Here is a 22,742-nt window from a genome sequence, read left to right as displayed (position 1 = left end):
TAAAACAAAACAGGGGAAGTGCTGGCATTTTGCTGGAAATTCGAGTGCTCAACGCTCAAGCAGAGCCGTGTTTAGGTTGCCCATATAACTTTCTGCTGTGATGAGCACATTACTTTCTTGATGACAATGGTGTATTCTTGGAAGAACCTTTTATTTTCTGCTCTCAGCTCTTTCCAGTTGCCTGCATGCTACGAGGTGGAGCAGCAGTTCTTACAGAGCTGCCTAATGCTACCTGCTGTTCTGCACTTTCTGTGGCTGAATCAAATTGAGAAACAGCTAAAAATGCATCATATTTTTATATCAGCTCTGTTTGCCTGGGTAAATATTTGCTGCAGCTACCTGAGGACTGTCATGTAACTCTAAAATAAGTGGTCTGGACAGTCACTCCTGCCCCCAGTGCAGTGAAAGTTGTGCTCTACACCCTGAAGAAGTTTGGTACTCTGTTAAAGAAACCCCTGATGTGTTTGGTTATGCTGAAATAGCCCCCTGGGCTCAGCACAGATCAGGAGAAGGTGAAACCACCAGTGCCTCCTTCACAGTCAGATTCACACCTTGAAGGATCAGCTGCTTCCACACAACAAAAGCAAAAGCACACCTCCAAAGAAAGGTTCCCAAAACCAAAGTCATATTTTGCAGCTGGCTTTTACATCCCTAATCCTCCATCCCAGGGAACCTTTTGCCAGTAAAAAGGGGTTAGGATGATTTCTTTATCCTTCTTACCGACACTGTCATGCCAGCTCAGGCCCTCCTTCTCCTGGAGTCTGGGAGACACCGTGACTGGGGTCCCCCACCTTCCCCACACCATGGACAAGGAGCAGAGGCTTCCTCCCCTGCCCCAGCACAAGCCCTCGTGCACCCCTGCCTTTTGAGAAGAGAAACACCAGAGAAAGTTCTTCTCCCACAGGCACCTCCAGCATCAGTGCTGGGGCCTCTGGGCAGACCCCAGGCTGCAGCTCTGCTTCCAAGACTTGTGTTTGTATCCTCCACTGAAACCTAACTCACCCATGTCAGTCCCACCAGCTGCTTCCAATCTTCTGAACAGGATTGCTCTGTGCCATAAACTTCAGCTTTCCAAACACAAGCATCATCTGTAAAGCCAAAAGCTTTAGACAGGATTCCTGAACACTAGGCTGGGAGTCCAAGCAGCACAGGGCATATCTTCCCTGTGTCAGCAGACACCTCATGTATTTTTAGAGCTGTCAGAAACAAACCACTCCTTGATATTCCAGAGGGGGAGAAAAAAGTCTTCTAGAAGTGGTGGTGAAGCTAATATTTTAAAAGACCCTTTCGAGAACTTGCCATCCTCCTGGGGGAGCTTGTCAACATCTCCCACGTTAAATGAAAGCCACTTTAAAATCCACAGGGGTTTTAAAGAAAAGCTGGAACATATCAAAGCTGCTGGGATGGCAAGCTTCATAACGTGCACAATACATCAACACTTGGAGGCAGTAAATCCTCCCCAGCCTCAGGGGAGCTCACAGCCCCCCAGAGTAAGCCTTTCCTAATGTATCTCTCAAATGAACTGCTAATCTCCTCTATAAACTTGACAGCTGTCCTGCATGCACTCAAACCCCTCTGTGCTTAAATCCTTCTATCGTTCTTGTTAAGTCACTCGTTAGATCATTTTTGCTTTAATGCATAGAAAGAAATCTTTCCTCCAACCCCAAACAAAGGCCTCACTCACCTGCAGTTGGCAGAGTTCATACATTTGTGTGTGTGTGTGAGTGCATTCCCAGGAGTAATCTTGGACTTTACAAATTCCTGTGGCCAGTGGGAGCTCCCACACCAGTTCCCCCCAAGCAGATTTCTCAGACCCCAGCAGATCTGATGGCTTCCTGTGTTCAGACCAGCTCGAATTTCTGACACAGATTCTCGCTGCTCTGAGGGAGCAGAAAACTTTCCCCTTGGCTGGGCAGAGCTTGGCCCGTGGTGTTGAATTCACAGTGCCAACAGCTATTTGTCACTTCTGCTCCAGATGAGAGCTTGCCAGGGTTGCTGTGCAGCCTTGCCACAAGAACTCACATGAGACACCACCAAGACAGCTGTGGTCTTACACTGCCCAAGTCCTGACAAGGATTGCCTAAAGGGTATTTTGGCATAGTCAGAAATAATCCCAACTCCCAGCTGTGGACAGAGCAGTAGTTTTTCATGCAGTTCTCAGGTTTTCATAAGAACATTTCAAAGCACACCAAAACACTGATCCTTCCTAGAAGCAGCTACTTGTCCATTAGTTCTCCTTGACCACATATTTTGTTTACTGCTTGAAAGTGATGCAGGGTTTCACCAAGACATTGATTCATTCAGTGTCAGTGGGATTCCCTGCTCTTGCACCAGCACCGTGACTGGGTGACCCCAATCAGCTGGCATGAGGTTGGTGCAAGCCTGACAATGCCTGACAGCTCTGCAGGGCCCTGAGTGGAGCTGTTCAGTATTTACTCAACACCTGGAACATGCAGGTCCATGAGCAAAAGTCTGGAAGAACTTTTTCTGGAAGAACTTTTTCTGGAAGAAAAGGAAAGCAATGAAATAACTCCTGCAAACATACCTCGAACACTTGGATTGCCAAGGCATGTGAGCCCTGCTGAGCTGTTGGTCAAACAGAGGATGCTGTTAGTGCAGTGCTGGTGACAGGTGTCTGTCCTTCACAATATTTTCTCAGTGAGGATATTTTTTATGCTGCTCCAGGGTCTCCATCACTCCCTGCATTGGCAGTGAGGGGAACAGGGCCATTTTCCTCTCTGCCTGTAGCTACACACACTGCTACAGCAGTGATATGAAATTATTCACTCTGCCTCTTAAAATGTCTACAGAAGATGAGATACAACAATTGCTCCAGGAAGTGATGCTCAGCCACTCTGACTGATCACCCTGTGCCCTGTCACCCATCTGTTACCTCTGCCATTCCCTGCTGGCTCCAGTGCCAGTCAGGCCCTGAAACACTCTGCTGAAGAGGGCAAAGGTCTGTCCCATAACTGCGCCTCAGAGAGGAGCTCTGGGCTGAGCCTGATACCCCAAAACTCTGAAATACCCCTGTGGTCACCCAGAGCAGAACCGTGTCCCACACAAGAACGGAACAGGACTTCCTTTGCCGCTGTTTTCAGTACTGGAATGAGTCTCACTTTCCAACCGGAGAATTCATGCTCTGAAACACTGCTTCCAGCCAGCTCTACTCCTGCAGCCGTGCTTGCTGCTCCCCGGTGTGAAACACCCACTCCCAGGCACTTCATGCGGATCCAGCCTCGCGGTGCCGGGAGGCGGCCCCTGGGGAGGTGTTCCTGGTACCTGAGCTCATGGAACCTGCCCATCTCGGATGCAAACAAAACACATTGGCAAGCTGCTCTACCTGCCAGAGGAGCATCTGTTAGACTGACAAATCAGGGCCGTGCACAGGGGAGACACATTTCCTTCTGACAGAACTCCACCCACCCTGCTCAGCCCAGCAGCTCTCACCAGGGGCTGGAAATCAATGGCATCTCTGCATTATCAACCCCTCTTGCCCAAATGGGAAGGCACCTTCTGCCCTCCGTGAGCTTACAAGGCTCGTTGGAGCCTCTTCCCACCCGTACCGCACTAAACTTGTTGTGTCCCCGCATCGCTCTGCTGCGGGGGACAGGACACTCCTCCCGGCCAGTGCCGGGATGCTCGGAGCGGCACCGCTCCTCCCCGCCGGGCCTCTGCCTTGTCGGGTCCGGCTCACACGGGCTGCTCCCGGATCATCCTGCGGCTCCGCTGCCGCTCCCCATTCCGGTCCCGGTCCCGGTCCCGGTCCCGATTCTGATCCCGATCCCGGTGCTGGTCCCGCTCCCGCCGCACCTGCGGGACCGGAGCGCGCCCCGACTGCGGCCAAGCCACGCCCCCGCCGCCGCTCAGCCAATGAGCGCGAGGGGGTTTAGCCGACAGCCAATGGGAGCGCGGCGGCCGCGCCCCCGCCCCCTACTTGAGGCGCTCCGCGCGGCCGCGCGCTCGCAGAGGCGGCGGGAGCGGGAGCGGCCCCGGAGCGCGCGGTGCCCCCGGAGCGCACGGTGCCCCCGGAGCGCACGGTGCCCCCGGAGCTGCACGGTGCCCCCGGAGCGCACGGTGCCCCCGGAGCGCACGGTGCCCCCGGAGCTGCACGGTGCCCCCGGAGCGCGCGGTGCCCCCGGAGCGCGCGGTGCCCCCGGCGCTGCCCGCACCGCGCTCGAGGGAGGGGCCGCTCCCATGGAGGCATTCCCGGGCACCAAGCTGGAGCAGCACCGGCACCTCCCGCCCGTGGAGTGCCTGCCGGGCGCCCGCTACGCCGGCCGGAGCCACAGCGCCTGCGGGAACGTCTTCAACTCCTGGAACGACTACCTGGGGCTGGCCACGCTCATCACCAAGGCCGTCCGGCCCGGCAAGGGCTTCGGCGCCGAGCCCCCCTCGGTGGTGGTGGCGGCCGCCGTGCCGCCGGCCGAGGAGGAGGAGGAAGAGGAGGAGGAGGAGGAAGAGGCGGCGGGGCCGTACTTCGAAGGCGCGCTGGACTTGCACGACCTGGACCTGTGCGGGCATCACCATCACCACCACCACGGCGAGGGGCTGCTGGAGGAGCGCTTCGCCGACTTCAGCCCCTTTCCCGGGCGCGGCGGCCCCGCCGCCGTGGTGTTGGACTGCTCGGGGGAGCACCCGGGCCGGGAGGGCTCTGCCCACGCCTGGGGCGGTGTGGTGGTGGCGGGGCGGCTGCCGGCGCACCCTCGGGCCGCCTCCCGCCTGCTCAAGCCCGAGCTGCAGGTCTGCGTCTTCTGCCGGAACAACAAGGAGGCGGTGGCTCTCTACACCACGCACATCCTCAAGGGACCCGACGGCCGCGTCCTGTGCCCGGTGCTGCGGCGCTACACCTGCCCCCTCTGCGGCGCCAGCGGCGACAATGCCCACACCATCAAGTACTGTCCCCTCTCCAAAGTGCCGGCGGCCCGGCAGCTCCGGCACGCCCGGACCGCCCTGGGCAGGAAGGGCCGCTAGCGGCCGGGACCCCCGGGCCTCGCCCCGTGCCCCCCACGCTGCCCCTGCCCCGGCCCCGCTGGAACGCGCGGAGCCCGCGCCGGGCCCGGGGACTGCGAGGCGGAGATGCGCTGTGTTTGTTTATTGTAAGAAAAAATATATCTATATGTGATTTTTACGGAGACGGCGAGACGTGAGTGGGTGGATGTGCGCACGGGGGGGTTCCAGGGTCAGAGGCACGGCCGGGGAGCTGGCGGGGGTCCCCGGTGGCCGCCGCTTCTGCCGCCCGGCTCTGCCCGTCCCGAGCGCTCCGTGCCGGCGGGCATCGCCCGGGAGAGCTGCTCTTCGCTGCCAGTTTAATGCCAGCACGGCATTTAATTAGGGTACCACACTCCGCCTTTCGGCTCTTAAAGCAAACATCCGAGCGATTTCCTTTGCCGGTTTCAAAAGCGGTGAGCAAATCGCGGTGGAACCTGTCCCTCCCGGTAATTAACAGCTGCTGCCCCAAATCGCAGCATCCGTGCGGTCACCGTTCCTCTCGTGGGCACCGATGGCTTCGGGGGTCCCCGTGTCGAATACTCAGCTTTAGGGAAAGTCTGAGAGGAGAAAACATCCGAGTGCGTGTTTGAAAACGTGATGACTCTGGGCTGGAGTGCAAACGGAGCCCTCTCTGCTGACAGGAAGGCGGTAGGAATGGCAATCGAGAAAGCTTTTGAAGCTGTGTTTGTGGTGGAGAACGGGGGAAGCCTGATGGAAAGAGACCTGGACAAAGCAGAAGACTGTGACCGTAGGAGATTGGAAGAGAGGGAGGTTGTTTATTTTCAAGAGTTCAGAGAATGTGGCTTTAACTCTTTGCAAGTAAAGCAGATCTACCCATGTGGATAACAAATATCCTTAACACTACACGGACTGTACAAAGCACAAGAGCTAGGCTGAAGTCCTGGACCGCTCTGGGTGACAGCAGTTCCTTGGTACTGAATATCAGCCAGGGCTATATCACTTCTAATCCCCAAGAGAAAAGAAATTACTTTTGTTTGTTTTGGGGAGATGTTTTGGGGTTTTTTTTTAGCCAGAAGTAGGACAAGAAGCAGCAGGAGTTTGGAGTTTAAGAGTACTCTGGAGCAGAAGGATGGGTGCTGGAGTTTTCAGTGCAGAGGGTTGCACTGCTGTGTGGCTTCACCAACACCTGGGGTGTGGAGGGATGCTCGGTCCACAGGGGCTGCCCTGACAAGAGCAGGGAGGTGAAGAGAGCCTCGTGGAGGAACTGCTGGGGAAATCACCAGGGGGATGAGAAGGGAGATGGTTCCTGACAGAAAAGGGGAACTAGGAAAGTGAGGAGTATTCCACACTTGTGTGGTTTCCTTTTGAAAAGCTGCTCAGAAGGGGTCAGGAGAGCAGGACAGTCAAGAATGGAGTCAAAACATGTGGGATGGGCTGAGGGTGAGGACCCAGGGTTCATTATTCATCATTGCTGTTGATTCCCAGCCACAGCAATTAGGAGGGAGAAAGTGGTTTTGTGTGGAAGTGTTCCCTTAAATCTCCATCAGATGGCTGCAAAGATGGTGTCAGGTCTAATTATCAAATGCAGTGGGGTTTGCATTAAACAATATTCAGTGGCTGCAGCTGTCCTTGTGCCAGCCTTGTGCTCAATACATTACATTTTGTCTCTTGCCCTTTGGGGAGTGCACCACAGGCTCTTTTAAGCTGTTAAAGTTAGATGTGTTTGGTTTTGTGATTCCTGGTCCACATAGGTTTAATCTGTGTCCACCACACATTAGAATCGAGCTCAAGTGTGATGCTGTGGGAAGAGTTTTCTTCTGTACTTTTGTTACCTACTTGTGGGAAGTTTGAAGATCCTTATATACATTTTAATGCAGTTGACTGTTACTGGACACAAAAGCAAGAAAGATCAAAGAAAATCTGTCTCGGGTGTTTTCTGAGGGTTAACTGGCCGGGCTGGATTGGAGGTGTTTGCCATGTCCCTGCCCCACCTCTCTGGTCTTTACATTAAGCTGCTGAGCAGTACCAGCCCTATAGCAACGCCTGGAAATCCCTCAGGATAACAGCAGATCCTGTCTTGGATGGCACTGGCCTTCTGCAGAGCCTGTGCAAGAGGAAAACATGTATCCACAGCCTGTGCTGCTGCCTGTTGCTGCTGGTTCTGCTCTCCAAGCACCTGCAGCCTTGCTCTGGAAAGGCCAAGAGCTGCCTGTCCTCTCTGCCACTCAGCTTTAGGCATCTCATCAAAGCCTTAACAGGTAAAGTGGAAGAGTAACAGCTTCAAGACTAGTTGGGGGTGGGGAGGTAAAAAAGAACAAGCAACAAACCTCAGACTGTTGCAGAAAGATGACAGGATTCAGCAGAAGACAGCCTGACAGCAAGGCTCTTCAGTTACTTTATGTAATCATTCAACAGGACAATTTACCCTTTAAAGATTTACAAGTGAGTCTAACAAAGACTAAACCTTAAAGGATTTTTTGATTGGTTTTTTTTTTAAGTAAGCTCCTGTGATTTCTGGTGCACCAGCACACTCCTTGTGGCACTGAGCGAGCAGAAACATGCTTGTTCTTGGTCACTCTGAAAAGGTTATTACAATAGACAGTGTTTGTGTTGCTACTTTGACTCCTTAAATACAGGCAACCATTTGCATTAGTAATTTAAATTCTAGGAACAGCAAAGTGCTTAATCTGAAAGCAGCCCAGGTTAGAGCTGTATTATGCTCCACAGAAGAGGTCTATGAAAAGTGAGATACTATTTTCACTCTTCTAGAGACGTCTGCAAATCAAAATATTATGGTCACCTGTTCAAACCTGTGCATGTAAGTCATGGAATCTTTTCTATAGTGATAGTATGGCAAAAGGAGTGAACACAATAGTGGATAATCATCCTCAGCTGGTACTAGTTTTGGCAAAAAACAGGCTACTTCTAATTAGAAACTACTTTCAGATATACAGGTAACTTGATTCAGCTGAAGTCAGGTAAGTCTGTACCCATCTTTAGTGGAAATTCTATTTGGGCAGGTTGCTGTCAGTCTGATGACCAGTGCCTCAGGTAGATGCCATAGGGCCAAACCACAGTGGCTATAAAATGTCTTTTTTTCTTTTTTGACACTGCCAGTTTGACCCACCAGATATATATAGATTAATTTTTACTGGAGATGAGTTGCTAAGAGTTGCATGGGGAAGAAGGTACAATTCTAAAATGCCTGTTGTCTGGACAAAACAAGTGATATACTAAAAATGGAACGAAGTTTAGCAAAGCCTCCTGCCCAAGAAAGGGCTAACAGAGCTTAAAGTGCAGCAAGGGAGGTTTTGACTAGCAAAATGCAGTGGAATAGTTTTTACAATCTCCATCCTACTGTAATTAAATGCATTAATTATGTTAAAGAGGAGGACCAGACAAAGTGTAGAGCATTTCAGCTCCAGCTAGTACTGCCATGGCAAAAAAGGAAGAATTGGGTATTTTTATTACACTGCTTGAGTGCCTACTTGTTACAATGCTGCAGTAAAACCACAGGATGGGCACCTAGTGCCTGAATAACAGGTAAATAATTTTGGATCTTGCATTTCACTGACCTAATGCCTTCCCTTTGTAGGCTGACACCATTCAGCAGTACCCTTTAGGCACAGGAAGAAAACTTGCTTACACACAGCAGTTCCTGCCAATGACAGCAGCCCAAGGACAGTAAAGCAACAAAGATATGTTTCATTTACAGCAAGACAAGCCTTCCAGTACTCTCACTGTCTGAGGTGCCCCCTGGTTGCCCACCAGCCCACCCCAACATCCTCGTAGCCTCTCTGAGGTCACCAAAGTCACCACATGCCCTGGGCTCCAGTTGTGGCTGTGCCCAGTCAGGACTGTCACCACTGCACCCAGCCAGTTCTCATAAATATGGATTTTGTAAAAAAAATATTAGTTTTTATAGGTAAAGCACTCTAGAGAAAGCTTAAATATAATGTCAGTTATGCCCTCCTACTGAGAACCCTGATGGCCCTCAGTCCTGCCTGTGGGCTGGGTCAGTGTCTGGACTGCTCCTGGAGCAGGAAAGAAACAGCACTTTTCATAGCTGACACTGCCTTGCAGGAGATTTGGTTTAATCCAGCAACATTTGCAACCATTCAAACAGCAGCAGCCTTAAATTCTGCCTTCTAAATACAGCCTGTGACAGTTTGTATTCTTCTAAGGTATGCTGAAGATTTTAGCTGTTTAATGGAACATGACTCAAGGTAAAGATTTACAAAGAACTCACTTGGCTTCATCAACATTTTCAGGTAACCAAATTTTGTGCTCATGTTTAGTGACGGCAGGAGATGGAGGTTTGAGCTGTTGGATTTGGTCAGCAGAGGTTTTTGATCACTGTGTCAGTATTGTGTCTAAACAGATGAAGCAATAAAATAAATACACTGAGATGTCTGCAAAGCTCTCATCTCCCCAGACTCTTCTCAAGCTGCCCAGCCCTGAGAATGTAACGCTACAACATTATCACAATTTCAAATAATGCAAATTAAATGCACACACCGGGAAACAGCTTTAGCTGGTGCAGAGGTGACTAACACCCATCCCTGTGTGAAAGTGTCTTTGTGTGGATACAATTAAAACTATGTAACTAAAGGGATAATAACTATTTACATATTACAAGGCTGGAGAAAGGCAAATGTTGTGCCTGTTGTTGATAGTAGGCTGAAAGGACCATCTGAGAAGGCACAGGCCAGATGGCATCACTTCAGTCCCTGGGAAAATCAGAGGAAGTCCCGTCAGAAGATCTTTTTGGGGACATGCAGAAGACAACTGGGAACAGCCAGAATGGAATTATTGAGGGTAAAGCATGTCTGGCTCACCTGCGTTCTATCATAAAGTATCTTTGTGGATGAGGGAAGGAGCACTGGATGTTCTTCATCTCAGCTTTAACAAGGCTTTCAGCACTGTCTCACACAATATTCTTGTACCCAGCTCAGGATGTTACAGCCCACATAGGGGCAGAAAAACTGGCTGGATGTCCAGGCTCAGCACTGTGGGCTGGAACCATCCTCTAGGCCCTGGAGATGGCCACAGGAAAGACAGTCCAGTGGAAATTCCAGCCCACACCTGGGACTGGGACAGGATGGACAGGAGCCTGCTGAATTCAAGCAGGAGCAGGGCAGGGGCCTGCCCAGCCAAGGAAGGCTGGGGGCTCAAATACCTCTGGGCTCTGGCAGGGGAAGAAGGTGACCCAGGCCAGCAGATGCCAGGCTGAGCTGGCACTGAACAGCTTGGGCCTGGACCCCAGCCTCCAGCAGGAAAGTATCCCCCTCAGCTCAGCTCATCTTTCCTGTGTGCTCCATGGGGGTCCGTTCCCCCCACACAAGGACTTGGCCAAGATGGAGTTGAGTTGAGCAGAGAACCAAGACAATGTTCAGGGGCTGGAGCACACGCCTGGGAGGAAAGTTTGAGGGGCCAGGGCTTGTTCAGCCTGGAAAAGGGAAGGGGTTTAGGGGAGATCTCAGAGCAGCCACCCATTTCCTGCTAGGAAGTTATCTGGGAAATTCTGGCTTTCCACAGTAGCATACAGCAAGCAGACAGACACAGAGTAGAAGCTAAAATAAAGAGGTTCAAACTTTTTGAGGGCCACAAAAAATAACCAGAGAGCTGGAGTAGATCTTTTCCTGAGAGCTGGGGTTTTTCAGCCTGGAGAACAGAAGTTTCCACAGAACCCTAGTTGTGCCTTTGAAGGGGAGGCTGTTAGAAGGATGGAGACAGATTTTTTGGCAGATTTTGTTGTGATGGGAAAAGGGGTAATGGTTTTAAACTGAAGGATGGTTGATTCAGATTAGATACAAGAGGTTTTTTCAACAATGAAGGTGGAAAACACTGGCACAGATTGCCCAGAGAAAGGGTGGATGCCCTATCCCTGGAAACATTCAAGCTCTGAGCAATGTGATCTAGCTGAAGATGTCCCTACTCATTGCAGCTGAGGGTTGGACTGGATGGCCTTTGAGGTCCCCTTCAAGCCAAACCATTCTGTGATGCTGGTTTTTCAGTCTGGAGCCAGTCAAGCATTGGATGAGGCTTCCCAGAACAGTTGTGCAGTCCACAGCCTTGAGGTCTTCAAAAGAAAGCACACTGGACACACACTGGACAAACATGGTTCTAACACAGGAATTGCACAGCCAGCAGTGAAGCGAGTTCCTGGGTCCCCACAGCACTGACCCTGTGACAGAATGCAAGGACAGCAGGAGGTGGCTGAAGAACAGCAGCACCCCCTGCTCCAGATCCAGCTGCTGTTCTCTAGTTCCATCCTTCTGGGGACTGTATAAAGAACAAAAAGTACAGTATTTTATGCTTGGAAAACACTACTTCTCTGAAGGCGTCCTGTGACTCAACCAGCAATGACATGACAGGATCCAAAGACACAAAAATTGAGCCCTGAGAAGATGGCTCTGAGAGCAAGTTTTTGCCAAGAAAACTACTGGCCCTGGCTAACCCAGAAGAGAACAGGAAAAGGACAAGAAGAGTATTACAACTTCTGTTCACACACCAGGTTTCTCAGAGAGAAACTAGCCCAGGTGTTCTCACCTTCTTCAGCTGGTACAGAACAGGTCTGAGAACAGAAAAGAGTTGTTCAACAGCTGTGCTGCATGAACACATGGTGCAGGACTCACTAAAAAAAATCAAGACACTGCAGTAGCTAATTCCTTAAGTTGTTTATTTATCATTGAAGAAACACACAGCAGCAAGTTCTGTGTTGGCTTCAGTGTGACCAGATTGTTCCTTGTTGTTACTGCACCCCAGCTTTGAAGTCAACACAGCCATTACTACAAATCACTTTTTTGGAAAGGGAAAGAATTGACCCTGAAGACAAAGAATTGGGGGGAAAGTTGAACAATTTCTCCAAAACCACACATTTTAAATATGACAATATTTATAAATCCTTGAAAGGCATGAATTATCCAGTAATGGAAAAAGCAATTGTGATACTGGCAACAGAAAGTACATAGCCATATGCTTACCAAAACACTGAAATTGTAAATGCTGCAAGTTTGATTTGTAGACTGCAGCAGTGTGTACATTACTGGAACAATGACTGCAAAGTGGCCTCAGAGGCATTATGGATTCAAGTAAATCTACAGAAAATATCCCAGTGTAGCTAATTCACAATGTTTATTGTATTCAATTCAAATTTTAACAACATACTGAATTTAGATAGTGATAAAATATCTCAGAAACTGCCTGCCCTCCAAGATACCTATGTAAAAGAGGGCTTTTCTAGTTTATGGCTAATTTCTTTTAGCTCTGCTTTTTCAATAATTCCACTGTGTGAACAGAGCTGTTTTCAAAGGCATGTCCTGTGACAATAATATCCCATTCCAAACTAAGAAAGACTAAAAATAAAAAGGGCAGCCTGTTTTGTGGTGCGAGAGAGAAGCTGTACTGAAAACAGCTGTTGGGCTTGCTTCTTTTTATTTTAGCAACAAATGACCCATGAAATAAGCATCATTTGAAATTTCAAAAACTGGCATTCAATTTCCAACCTTCTGCTGTGAGTTTTGTGCATGATCAATCTATATGAGTAAGTAATTCATGCTTTCATGTTACCTCAAAACATTGGTTAAAGAATTCCAATTCAGAATGTTTATAAGCACAAATATAATCTGTGGATTCGATCAAATCAAAGCTAAAACATTGGTTAAACTCTGTGATTCCCACTTAACGTCGTACGGTGGTCCACCCTTCTTCATCTGTCTCGTTTTTAGTGCGGCGTACGGGCTCACGCTCCTTCTCTGTTTTCCAGGATCCTTTCTCCTTTTCCCCATCCCTTTCCCGCTCTTTGGAAGCTGCTGAGGGAGCAGAAGCTGGAGGAGCAGCAGGAGCAGGGGCTGACCGCCGCACCGGTTCCCGTTCCTCCCCGCGCTCTTCCCTCCTGTCATCAGCGCGTCGCCATGAGCTCGCTACGGCGCAGGAAGGAAGAAAAACAACTCAGTCGTGTTCCAGCAGCAGCAGCAAGAGTTCAAACAAACAGCCCCGACCCTGGCAGTGGGATTTACTGATCCTCAGCCCTGCCAACAGGGAATACAATGACAATGGCCAAATACACGTTTTCATTTCATAGGGAAGTGACAGCAGACCTACTCAAACCGTTTCTCAGGTTTGGGATTGTGGTGAGCAAGCCCAGTGTCATCTTTCAAACACAGTAACTGCAATAATAATGTTCTACTGATGTACGTGGCTTGATGGTGCAAAAATATATTCCTGTATTAGCAGAATTAAAATCATGAAAGCATCTCCTTAGAAATAACTGAACCCTGAAAACAGAAAAATCCTGACTTAAAAACATCTGTGGAAAATGTTTAGGTGTTTGCTGTTATCAAAAGACAGGAAATTGCTCTTCAGCCTACTGGAACCAGAGGTAAAATGGTACTGAATTACATGACTCCACTGGTAACAGCATCCACCACCCTTTACTGTATGAAAAACTGTTCATTTCCACCAAAAAGGATGCCGAGAATTCTACCCCAGCTGTGTCTGAACCAAGCTGTGGCAGATGTCAAGAAGTCAAATCCCAAAACTTCTTGATACATTAAAAAAAAAATCTCCACACTGAGAACACTCTGCCTTTCTGTCAGCAGCACTCCTGTGTTTGATCCCATGCTCTGTTCCAGCCTGCTCCCCAAGTGCAGGAATACCCACATTTGGGGCAGAGACAAAATGAGATTCTCAAGGTAAGAATGCCAGAACTAGAAGATGTGGTAATCCCCCCAGGCTAAATGGATTTGCTGTTACTGTACTTTTAGAACATAGCAAAGGATTAATAAATATCCAAAATTAATGCCATTAATAGTGTGAAACCCTCATTCAGAAATATTTCCATCACATTCTAATGGGTTTAAGGAAATTACTTTCTGGGATGTCTGTCTTGATAAACTAAAAACAAGGACTACATACACCCAGAACACAATCCTACAAGAAGTGCATACTTGAAATGTTATCCTCCTGCTGTAGATGGGAAATGCTACTAGGATGGAAAAGAACACAACTACAAGTATTTAAGATTCCCTGAAGAATTCTCAATTATGCCAAAGGTGCTTTTTATTATTTTGTTTATGGAAAGGCAGTTTAAATCCTGGCTGAAAATATAACCTATTCCCATGTGACCCCCTCCCTGCAGTGTCAGGAAGAGGGAGGCTCTGTGTTGGATGTAGGAGTTTAGGGACACTGAAAGGAACCTACGCTCTTCCCGCTCGGATCGGAGGGGTGGCCCTCTCCTGAGGGGCGGCTCCCTGTCATCACCACGTCGGTCTCTCATGTCACGACCACCTCTGTCCCACTCCTCACGACGACTTGAATCTCTCCAGCTCGAAGTTTCCTCAGCTGGCCCTCTCCTCCAACCACCGTCATCCCTTTGGCAATGCAAAACATAAAACTAAACGTTAACATTTTTACCTTTGCTATGGAAAGGAGCAGTAATAAATCACAATATGGATATTTACAGGACCAGTGGGTGGCTATTTAATATATTTCCAAAACTGGTTTTGTTTTTCTGGAGCCTAAAATGGAATTCTCTTGATAACAGGTTAAAAAGAAAAATTTAAAAGCATTTTAAGCCACTTGGAATTCCTCCTGTAAACAGATAACATCATCCTAAAAATAACAAACCAAAAAGGCCCCGAAATGCCCCTATATCCATTTGCTGTCCTAAAGTGCTTAGTTTCACAAATCAACCCTTGTTCTTTTCACTTAGAAATTCCACATTATTTCTGCATCAGCAGGGCCCTTTTGTTTCTTAGCAGAAACATTCTAGAAGTACTTAAACAGGGAAGTCAGACCTGGGACGCCTGAAACGATCGTCTCGATCAAAATCTCTCTCCCTGTCGAATTCCCGCTCCTTCTCATTTTCATCCCGATCTTTGTCTCGATCCCATTCACGGTCTGCTGAAGGTCTGGAGTCTCGGGGAGGGCCCCAGCTGTCCTCACGAGCCTTCTCTCGTTCTCTCCACCCCCCTGTAAGAAAGAAACACAAAGGAGTTTGTGACTGACCTCTGATCTCTCTTGTAGACAAAGAACCCTTTACTTCCGTCCCAGAAACTGGCTCTTCGAGTTCTGAAGTCTGAAGATCCAACTCAAGATGTTTGTAAGAAGTTTGCACATGGGGAGCCACAGAGCTCTGAGCAAACTGCTAAATGTAAAGCCAGTAATGCACACCTCATGTCAGGTGTCCTAACCCTAACCCAAACTGCACCCTGCAGTTTTCAGCCAGAAACCACAAGGGTCCGGTGCAAAACAAGTGCAAGAAGAAACAAAGAGCATAGCTCAGACAGCAGATTCCTTTGTGAAAATCCACAAGTAAGGAGATTTTAAGCAAAAAGATTTTTAAGGAACTTACTGCTTTTTAAAGCACTACTTTAAAATGGGACTTTTGTTACCATCCACTTAACAGTGCACTCTGCAATACTGCTCAGTTATTTATGAATGGGAGTTCTTTATTATGTAGCCTGCTTTGGCTTTAAATAGGAAAAACTGGAGTGCAAGTTTTGATACATTATTAGTTTAGATTCTAAAGGATTGGATTACAGAATTAGTGCCTATGAAAGTTGACATGGTGCCTGCCGATATGTAAGTGAAAAGAACTTATGTACTGTTCCTGTAGAACAGGAAATCAAAATCATATCTAACATTCAAATGTCATCAACAGCTCTGAAAAGAATCAGCAACAGCTCTAGACACCATCAGTGACACTTAAGAATAGAAATAAACAATACAGTAGGAAAATTCAGATTTTAAGAGACCTCAGAAGGTCATCTAATCCAAGCTCTGCTCTAAGCAGGACTTTCAGGAAGGGTTAAAAACAAAAAAGGAATGTTAAAAACATTATCTCTGTACACACAGAAAGGGCTATCAAAACCAGACCTACTTGAATGAGGTATCAAAATCCTCCTTTAGAAGGAGATTAACTTCAGACACATGGAAGGGGTAGGGAAAGAGTCCAAGGTGTGCTAATGTAGTGAGAATGCTCCCAGCAGAGCACTCAACTTGCACACAGGGAAGTGACCAATGTTAAGTGTGTGATTATCACGTATTTTCCACACAAGCAATTTTTTTTAATTCAACCAAATTGAAAGGTTCAATTATACCAAGCAGAGGAATGTCCACATTAACCAAATTAATCTAGATGTTTTCCGAGTCGATTCTCCCATCTCTGGCACCAAGTATGTTACTTCAGCTATCTATGAGGATAGATACACACGCTTTGGAGGGAGGATTATTATATTACCGTGTTTTACCTGGTTTACCAAACGGTCTCCAAGGACCTGGCCTTGAGTCTTCACTTCCACGCCACGGGCCCCTGTCATCATCTCTTCTGGAAAGCCTGTCATCGTCCGCGTTCCGCCAGGGTCCCCTGTCGTCATCCCGCCGGGGCCCTCTGTCGTCATCCAGCCCACGCCGGGGCCCCCTGTCATCATCTGCAGCGCGCCAGCTGCCCCTGTCGTCATCCAGCCCGCGCCTGGGGGGCCTGTCATCATCCAGAGCCCGGCGGGGCGGCCGGTCGTCGTCCAGCCCGCGCCGGGGCCCTCTGTCGTCATCCGCCGCGCGCCAGCTGCCTCTGTCGTCGTCCAAGCCGCGCCGGGGGGGCCTGTCGTCATCCAGGGCGCGTCTGGGTGGTCTGTCATCATCCAGGGTACGTCTGGGTGGTCTGTCATCATCCAGGGCACGTCTGGGGGGCCTGTCATCATCCAGGGCACGTCTGGGGGGCCTGTCATCATCCAGGGCACGTCTGGGACCCCTGTCATCATCTGCAGCTCGCCAGCTTCCTCTGTCATCATCCAAACCACGCCGGGGTGGCCTGTCCTCATCCAAGCCACGTCTGGGGGGCCTGTCCTCTTCCCCTTCTCGCCTCGGAGGCCTGTCCTCGTCCCCTTCCCGCCTAGGTGGCCTGTCCTCTGCTGATTCTGGAGGACGCTCCTTCTCATCTGCAGGAGCACGCCTGGGCAGATCATCCCCTCGCCGAGGCAGATCATCCCCACGTCGGAAAGGTCTCTCATCGTCTCTTGGATCTCCTCGACGCCAGTCTCTGTAAAACCACAGGGAACGAGTGAAAAGTGGAAGGTGACACTCAGGAAAGCTTTACCGCAACAGCATCAAACCCCTCTAAGCCATTTCTGACTGCACCCACTTGGTGAGTGGTTCTAAACACGAAGTGTGCAGTTTCAAAATGCACCTTTTAATGCCTTTTGTTGCTACAGGAAAGCGGTAGGTCACTGTCCCTGCAGCTTCAGTAAAGACTGAGCAGTTCATCATCTCCTTCAAAACTACAGTTTGGACAGTCCCCTGTTGGTTATCTGCTGCAACATCACAGAGAAGAGGGTTGGCTTCTACACCAAGCCTAATTTGGCAAACTTGACCTAAGTCTGAAAGAAATCAATATTCAAAAACCCCACAACCATCAATTAACTCTCCAAGCACATGGCAGCCCTACACACTATTAAGTCTGCCTACAGAATTTTACACATACATTTAGACCATAAACGCTGTTTTTGTCACCAAGTTAATTTCTTTATTTCAGAAAATTAACCTTCCTCAGCAATAAAAAAAAAAAAAGACACAAGAAAGAGAACATCATAGGAATGTATTGGTACCTGCTTCTTGGCAGGAGAAGAGAGGCTGCAATGGGGGTCGCATCTCATGGATTTTAAAAAAATAAAACCCAAGCCAAAACACAACAAAAAGAACACCCCAAGGTTCAGAAATCCACTAGGCTACTAAACAAAATGTAAAAAAACCAAAACAAAACAAAAAACCAAACAGCAATGATTTGCTCCAAAACAGCAGATGTAGGAGTTGAAGAGGTGAGAACAAAGAGACAACAGCTTGTGACAGCTCAGAGTCGCAAGAATTTTGAGGAATTGCAAGCAGTGCATTTCCTGGGTTTGGAAGAATAAGGGAGAATGCAATTATCATTGATCTGTGAGGTAAAAATCAAGATATGGAGATTGTTAATTTCCATTTAGACTCAAATTGGATAATCTTCCCCTTTGAAAAATCTGATTATTTTACCATAAAAGACATGTACAAGGATGGCTATAATGTTTATCAGATGAAAAAATATTTAATTCACTCAGATACTGTCTCAGGGTCTTAGAATTTTTAAATCTGATTTTAAACTATTGCTTTTAACCTACCTCTAATCTATCTCTAGTAAAGCTGAAAGAGAAATGACTAAGACAAGCTGTATCACTGTGGAAAAAAAAATCCATTGAAGCATACAAACAAGTGCATTAAACACTTCACAAAATCACAGAATGGTCTGGAAGGGAACTTGAAGATCATCTCATTCCACCCCTTGCCATGGGCAGCAACACCTTCCACTATCCCAGGTTGCTCCAAGGCCTGTCCAACCTGGCCTGGAACACTTCCAGGGATGGGGCATCACAACTTATGCAATATGTGAGTAGTGAAAGGCTCCACCCAGCAGTTTCATCCAATTGTTAAGAGTCTGCAGTTCATGAGAAAATGGATCACTAAAAGCAACACAGCTTTTAAGGAAAGATGGAATTCTATTTTGTTTATAAAGAGATCACACCCTTCTAAAACACTTTAAGAAATTACTAGAGAGAGAAAGAGTCAATAAATTTGCTTCCACTGGAGTCAGAGTAAGCAGTAATGGATTTAAATTGCTGTACTAGAAATTAGGGTTAGACACTTACAAAAATCCATCTACCTCCAAGGCTAATTAAGCAATAAAACATAATGCCAATTGGAATCAGCAGTGTTATCTCTATCAGCACAGGCTTTTAAGAACAACTAGATGTACTCATCAGAAATATTTTTAGCTACAGTTCATCCTGACGTGGAGCAGAAAAACAGACAAATGTTAAAAATCTTTTTCTACAACTGTATAAACAGTTTTCATTATTGCTGAACATCTCCAAAATAGATGTAAACAAGTGTGGATTTCTTTTGATTTTTAAAGTTCAAAGTACATTCATAATATTCTTCCATCAGAAATCTACCCTCCCTGTTCAACAGTTCTTCAGAACTTTGTTTAATTTATGGCATGTGTTTTCTGCTCTGACTTACTCTGGAACTTGCGTAGTTACTGTCAGTTTTCTAAATGGAAAATCTTAGAATTTCGTCATCCAGGAACACTGCATTTGTTTGTCATCCTTCCCCATTCTGTATTTACAGAACTGACACCAATGTTTGAATGGGAGAGGAACTGTTAACTTAAAAAGGAATCCAAGGAAGCAAGTTGTTTATCACACACAGAAGGTGTCTGCTTGTCTTCACATATCTAAGCCAAATAAACTAGGAATGTTATCTGAGCATGGCTCCAAGATAAAACCACTCTCTCATTATGAGATCCTTACAGAGCAACTTTTTAACAGAAGGTAATTTTCAGAGATTTAAAGAGCTATTACTCAGTGCAGCAGCAACAAAATGTGAGCCTCCATAGTTTGATCCCAATATAACTGGGGCTTAGTAACCCCTGATTACCTCTCCACTGGTGCTCGACGCCATTCTGATTCCGGCTCACCACCTCTTCTCCAGGAGCTTTCGGACTCCCTGTCACCCCAACGAGACTCCTGCGTGTCAAAAGAAATTAGGAACGTTCTCTTTGAATTCTTTAAGATTTTCAACATATAATTACCCTTGAGCATGTCATTAAAAACTCACTTGTCACACTGCAGAACATTGAACTATATCAGGAGTTTGAGTAACTCAAGTATGGTTTTAACTGACTTTATTGTTTCTGCTGCAGTTCAAACAAAAACATGGTTCCCCTTGTGCCACATACTTTACCAGTAGGGTAGGATATATGCAAATACACAAAAGAGTTTACAAGAAGTGTATGAACAATTGAACAACAGCTACAGACAGCCACTACCTGTTGATGCAAAAGAGGTGTTCTAATAGTTTCCCTTTTCCTGGGAGCTTATGACAACAGGAATGAACTTAACTAATTATTTACTTTTGTGCTTTCTGATCTCATCAAGAAATGTGCCTGAATACACTGAAATCTCTCTGTGGCAAGGACTATTTTGTTCCTAATACCTCAGTGCACAGAAGAGGTGAGGTACTAGTGAAAACAGGTTGCAGGGCAGACCAATAATCAATTTGTATTTTTTAAAAATAAAATGTCTCTTTCCATTGCCAGACAAACCATTTAAACAGATTTTTATGCCTTAATTCCACCACATGGAACTAGTTAGCTAAACCAAAATACCATCCAAATTACCTGATTTCACATAATCACACAACCTCTTTCTAGGAAGGTTATTTCAGTCTTAAACCCCTCTTTGAAAAGTGTTTTTATGGCTTAACCAAGACCTTGCATATCCACTACTCTGTCTCCTTAAATGCTTTTGAAATTACCCCAAATAACAATGGTGAGCAAAGAATCCCAAAACTGCAAATGGAATTTCTGGAGTGGTAAAGGTATCTCTCTCTCAGAACCTGAGCCAGCTTTTCCATATCATCAAGTGTCCACAGATAGGAGACCTCTTATGTGAAAAATACCCATCATGATTATTTACTTGACAGACTATCAAAACAATTTATACAAGCTGATAACTTATCTTCATGGTGTTACTCAATGAAATATGTACTAAACAAAGAGAAAGCCTGTGGTGGATGAAACTTAAAATTACTTCTCTTGAATGGTAAATTCTGAAAATGTGGGAGTGTAGAAAGCTTATGTTACATTCTTTTAAACCACTAAACATTTCCAAGTAACTTGTTTTGTTTCCTGTTGGATTGGGATAGTGAATTCTCCCAATCCAAGTTTTATTTGTAAACAGGAAGTTGCACATACCTCTTGGTTTTATGTTATTACATATTCCTTATATAATACAAAACTATGCTTTTATGTTTAATCTGTGAGGGATTTTCCTTCAATATCTACTTGAATTTCTGACTTTTGCATGAGTCGCTGCACTTGTTTCCAACAGTTTTCCGTCTTTTTGTATTAAAGAAAATGTTGTCCAATATTCATGTTAGTCTTTATTAATTTAGTTTATAAACGGCTTGAAGATCTTAGTTTCTAAGTAGTTTCTTTATTTCATTGCTAAACTAGAGATTCCAGATCCTGACAGTGAGCTGAAACTGAGTGACAGTAATTTAACTATCAAATTAGCTGCTCACATTATAACTTAATAAATAAATAAACAAAAAAACCCTATGACTCTGTAATGCTACCACCTTCTTTCAAATAATCTACAGAAGGAGTAGTCAGAAAGAAACCTGCAGGTATTACCCACCTTCCTTGAAAATGGGTCATCCAGACCTCTCCTTTCCTCTTCCCGGCGGCGCTCTCTTTCCTCTATCTCCATTTCTCTTTGACGTTTTTTCTTCTCCAGTTCCTCCAGTTTTTTGACTCTCTCCTGGTACTCCCGCTGCTCCTGCTCGCGTTTCTCGCGCTCGATGCGCTCCTTCTCCTCACGCTCTGCACCGTTGGAAACACAGAGAACTAATTACCAACACAAATTCCATTACTTTGCTGTATCCACAGAAGGGTCACACAATACAATCTCTTGGACTCAATAAAAAATAAACATTTAAAAATATAAGCATTTCATATGATGTGTTTAGCTAACCACAGAAGCTGCTTTCTGCAAGTCTTCTAACTCAAAAGTAATAGGAAAAGGCCCCTGATACATCCATTAATGAGACATCTTGAACAGCTAGCAAGAAAGAAAAAGTTCCAATACCTGTATGCTAATTCAGTGTACAGACCATAACTGTACTGACTAAAGTATCAGTAATCACCTCAAATATGGTAGAGAATCCCTTCCTTAGAAAAGGTCAAACAAAAAAATCAGCTAACAGTGTCAGAAATTTAATATTCATGACTGCTTCAGTATTGTTTTTCTAAGTACTGCATTATGATGAACTCTGATACATAAAAGCTTCATCTTCCAATTGACAAACAGGGCAGAAATTTATCCTGCAGTTTGCCAACCACCTCTTCTCCTCTAAAGCCCTGAAACAGGCTATTAGGGCTATCAGACAAAACAATTCACAAAGAAAGGTGTGTGAGTTGCTTACAATTTTGGAGTTCTTGATCTGACACCAGTGTTGCCTTTCTTTTCTCTTTAAGACATGCACAAACAAATGGCCAGGACTCCAACTATAAGCTAAAATCAAAGACTCATTTTTTCATTAGCCTCCCTTATTTTATCTCCTCCTTCACTCATGTCTAGCAGCTACAAAGCTTTACCTTCCTGTCTATGCTGCACAGGTAAGCAAGGAAGGTACAACAACTGGAAGTCGAAAAGACTTCCTCCAAACTCATCAAACAGGAAAACCAGACATTAGCTCTGTTACAAAATGGAAAGGCTCGAGGATGCAAAGGATGAAATAGTGACATTCTCAATCACACCTTTAAGCAGCTGCTCTTCCCGTAGCCTTTGCTCCTCCTCTTCCTTCTCCCTGTAGTAAGTGATGCGCCTCTCCTCTTTGCGCTGCTTCTTGCGCTCCTCCAGACGGTTCCGCCTCTCCTCTGCCAACCGTTCCTGGAACTGCTTGAGTTTATCCTGAAATACCAACAATACACCTCAGGACACCACAGCTGTAATCTCTGAGAGCTGGGCATTTAACATAAACTGCTAAATAAAGCTACACAGAAACATCAACAAACTGCAGCACATTAATTTTGCTCCAATGAAATACGACTTGTTCACCATTTCAGTCTCTTCTGCAATTAATTCTGTGTTAGACAGTACCATCCCACATAGAAGAAAGATAATCAAATATCATGCACAGTATTAGTCCTTTATCTGCTTTTTCAGAAAAGGAATCACCTAAATATTAAGTTATCT

At 46.4% G+C, this 22,742-nt stretch overlaps 2 protein-coding genes across 2 annotated transcripts in view; one reads left to right on the top strand and one right to left on the bottom strand.

Moving 5' to 3' along the window:
* The first annotated feature begins 3,996 nt into the window (after window positions 1-3,996).
* Window positions 3,997-9,372, top strand: NANOS1 (nanos C2HC-type zinc finger 1). The gene has a single exon (XM_086900635.1). The coding sequence runs from the start codon at window positions 4,198-4,200 to the stop codon at window positions 4,972-4,974; it is 777 nt and encodes a 258-aa protein (XP_086756761.1). The 5' UTR covers window positions 3,997-4,197; the 3' UTR covers window positions 4,975-9,372.
* A 2,246-nt stretch (window positions 9,373-11,618) lies between these two features.
* The window catches only part of EIF3A (eukaryotic translation initiation factor 3 subunit A), a 28,806-nt gene continuing 17,682 nt past the window's right edge, over window positions 11,619-22,742 (bottom strand). The window contains exons 16-22 of the mRNA XM_086900631.1: window positions 22,304-22,457; window positions 21,183-21,367; window positions 19,420-19,508; window positions 16,209-16,996; window positions 14,754-14,928; window positions 14,158-14,327; window positions 11,619-12,878 (exon numbers count right to left, since the gene is read on the bottom strand). Of these exons, the coding sequence (XP_086756757.1) occupies window positions 12,637-12,878; window positions 14,158-14,327; window positions 14,754-14,928; window positions 16,209-16,996; window positions 19,420-19,508; window positions 21,183-21,367; window positions 22,304-22,457 (1,803 nt within the window). The 3' untranslated portion in view covers window positions 11,619-12,636. The remainder of the gene's footprint in view (window positions 12,879-14,157; window positions 14,328-14,753; window positions 14,929-16,208; window positions 16,997-19,419; window positions 19,509-21,182; window positions 21,368-22,303; window positions 22,458-22,742) is intronic.

Source organism: Cyanistes caeruleus, chromosome 8, assembly GCF_971803275.1.
Source record: "Cyanistes caeruleus chromosome 8, bCyaCae1.hap1.1, whole genome shotgun sequence".
NCBI classification, from domain to species: domain Eukaryota; kingdom Metazoa; phylum Chordata; class Aves; order Passeriformes; family Paridae; genus Cyanistes; species Cyanistes caeruleus.
Note: the sequence above shows the minus strand (reverse complement) of the source record. Positions and strands in the feature narration are given on the sequence as shown.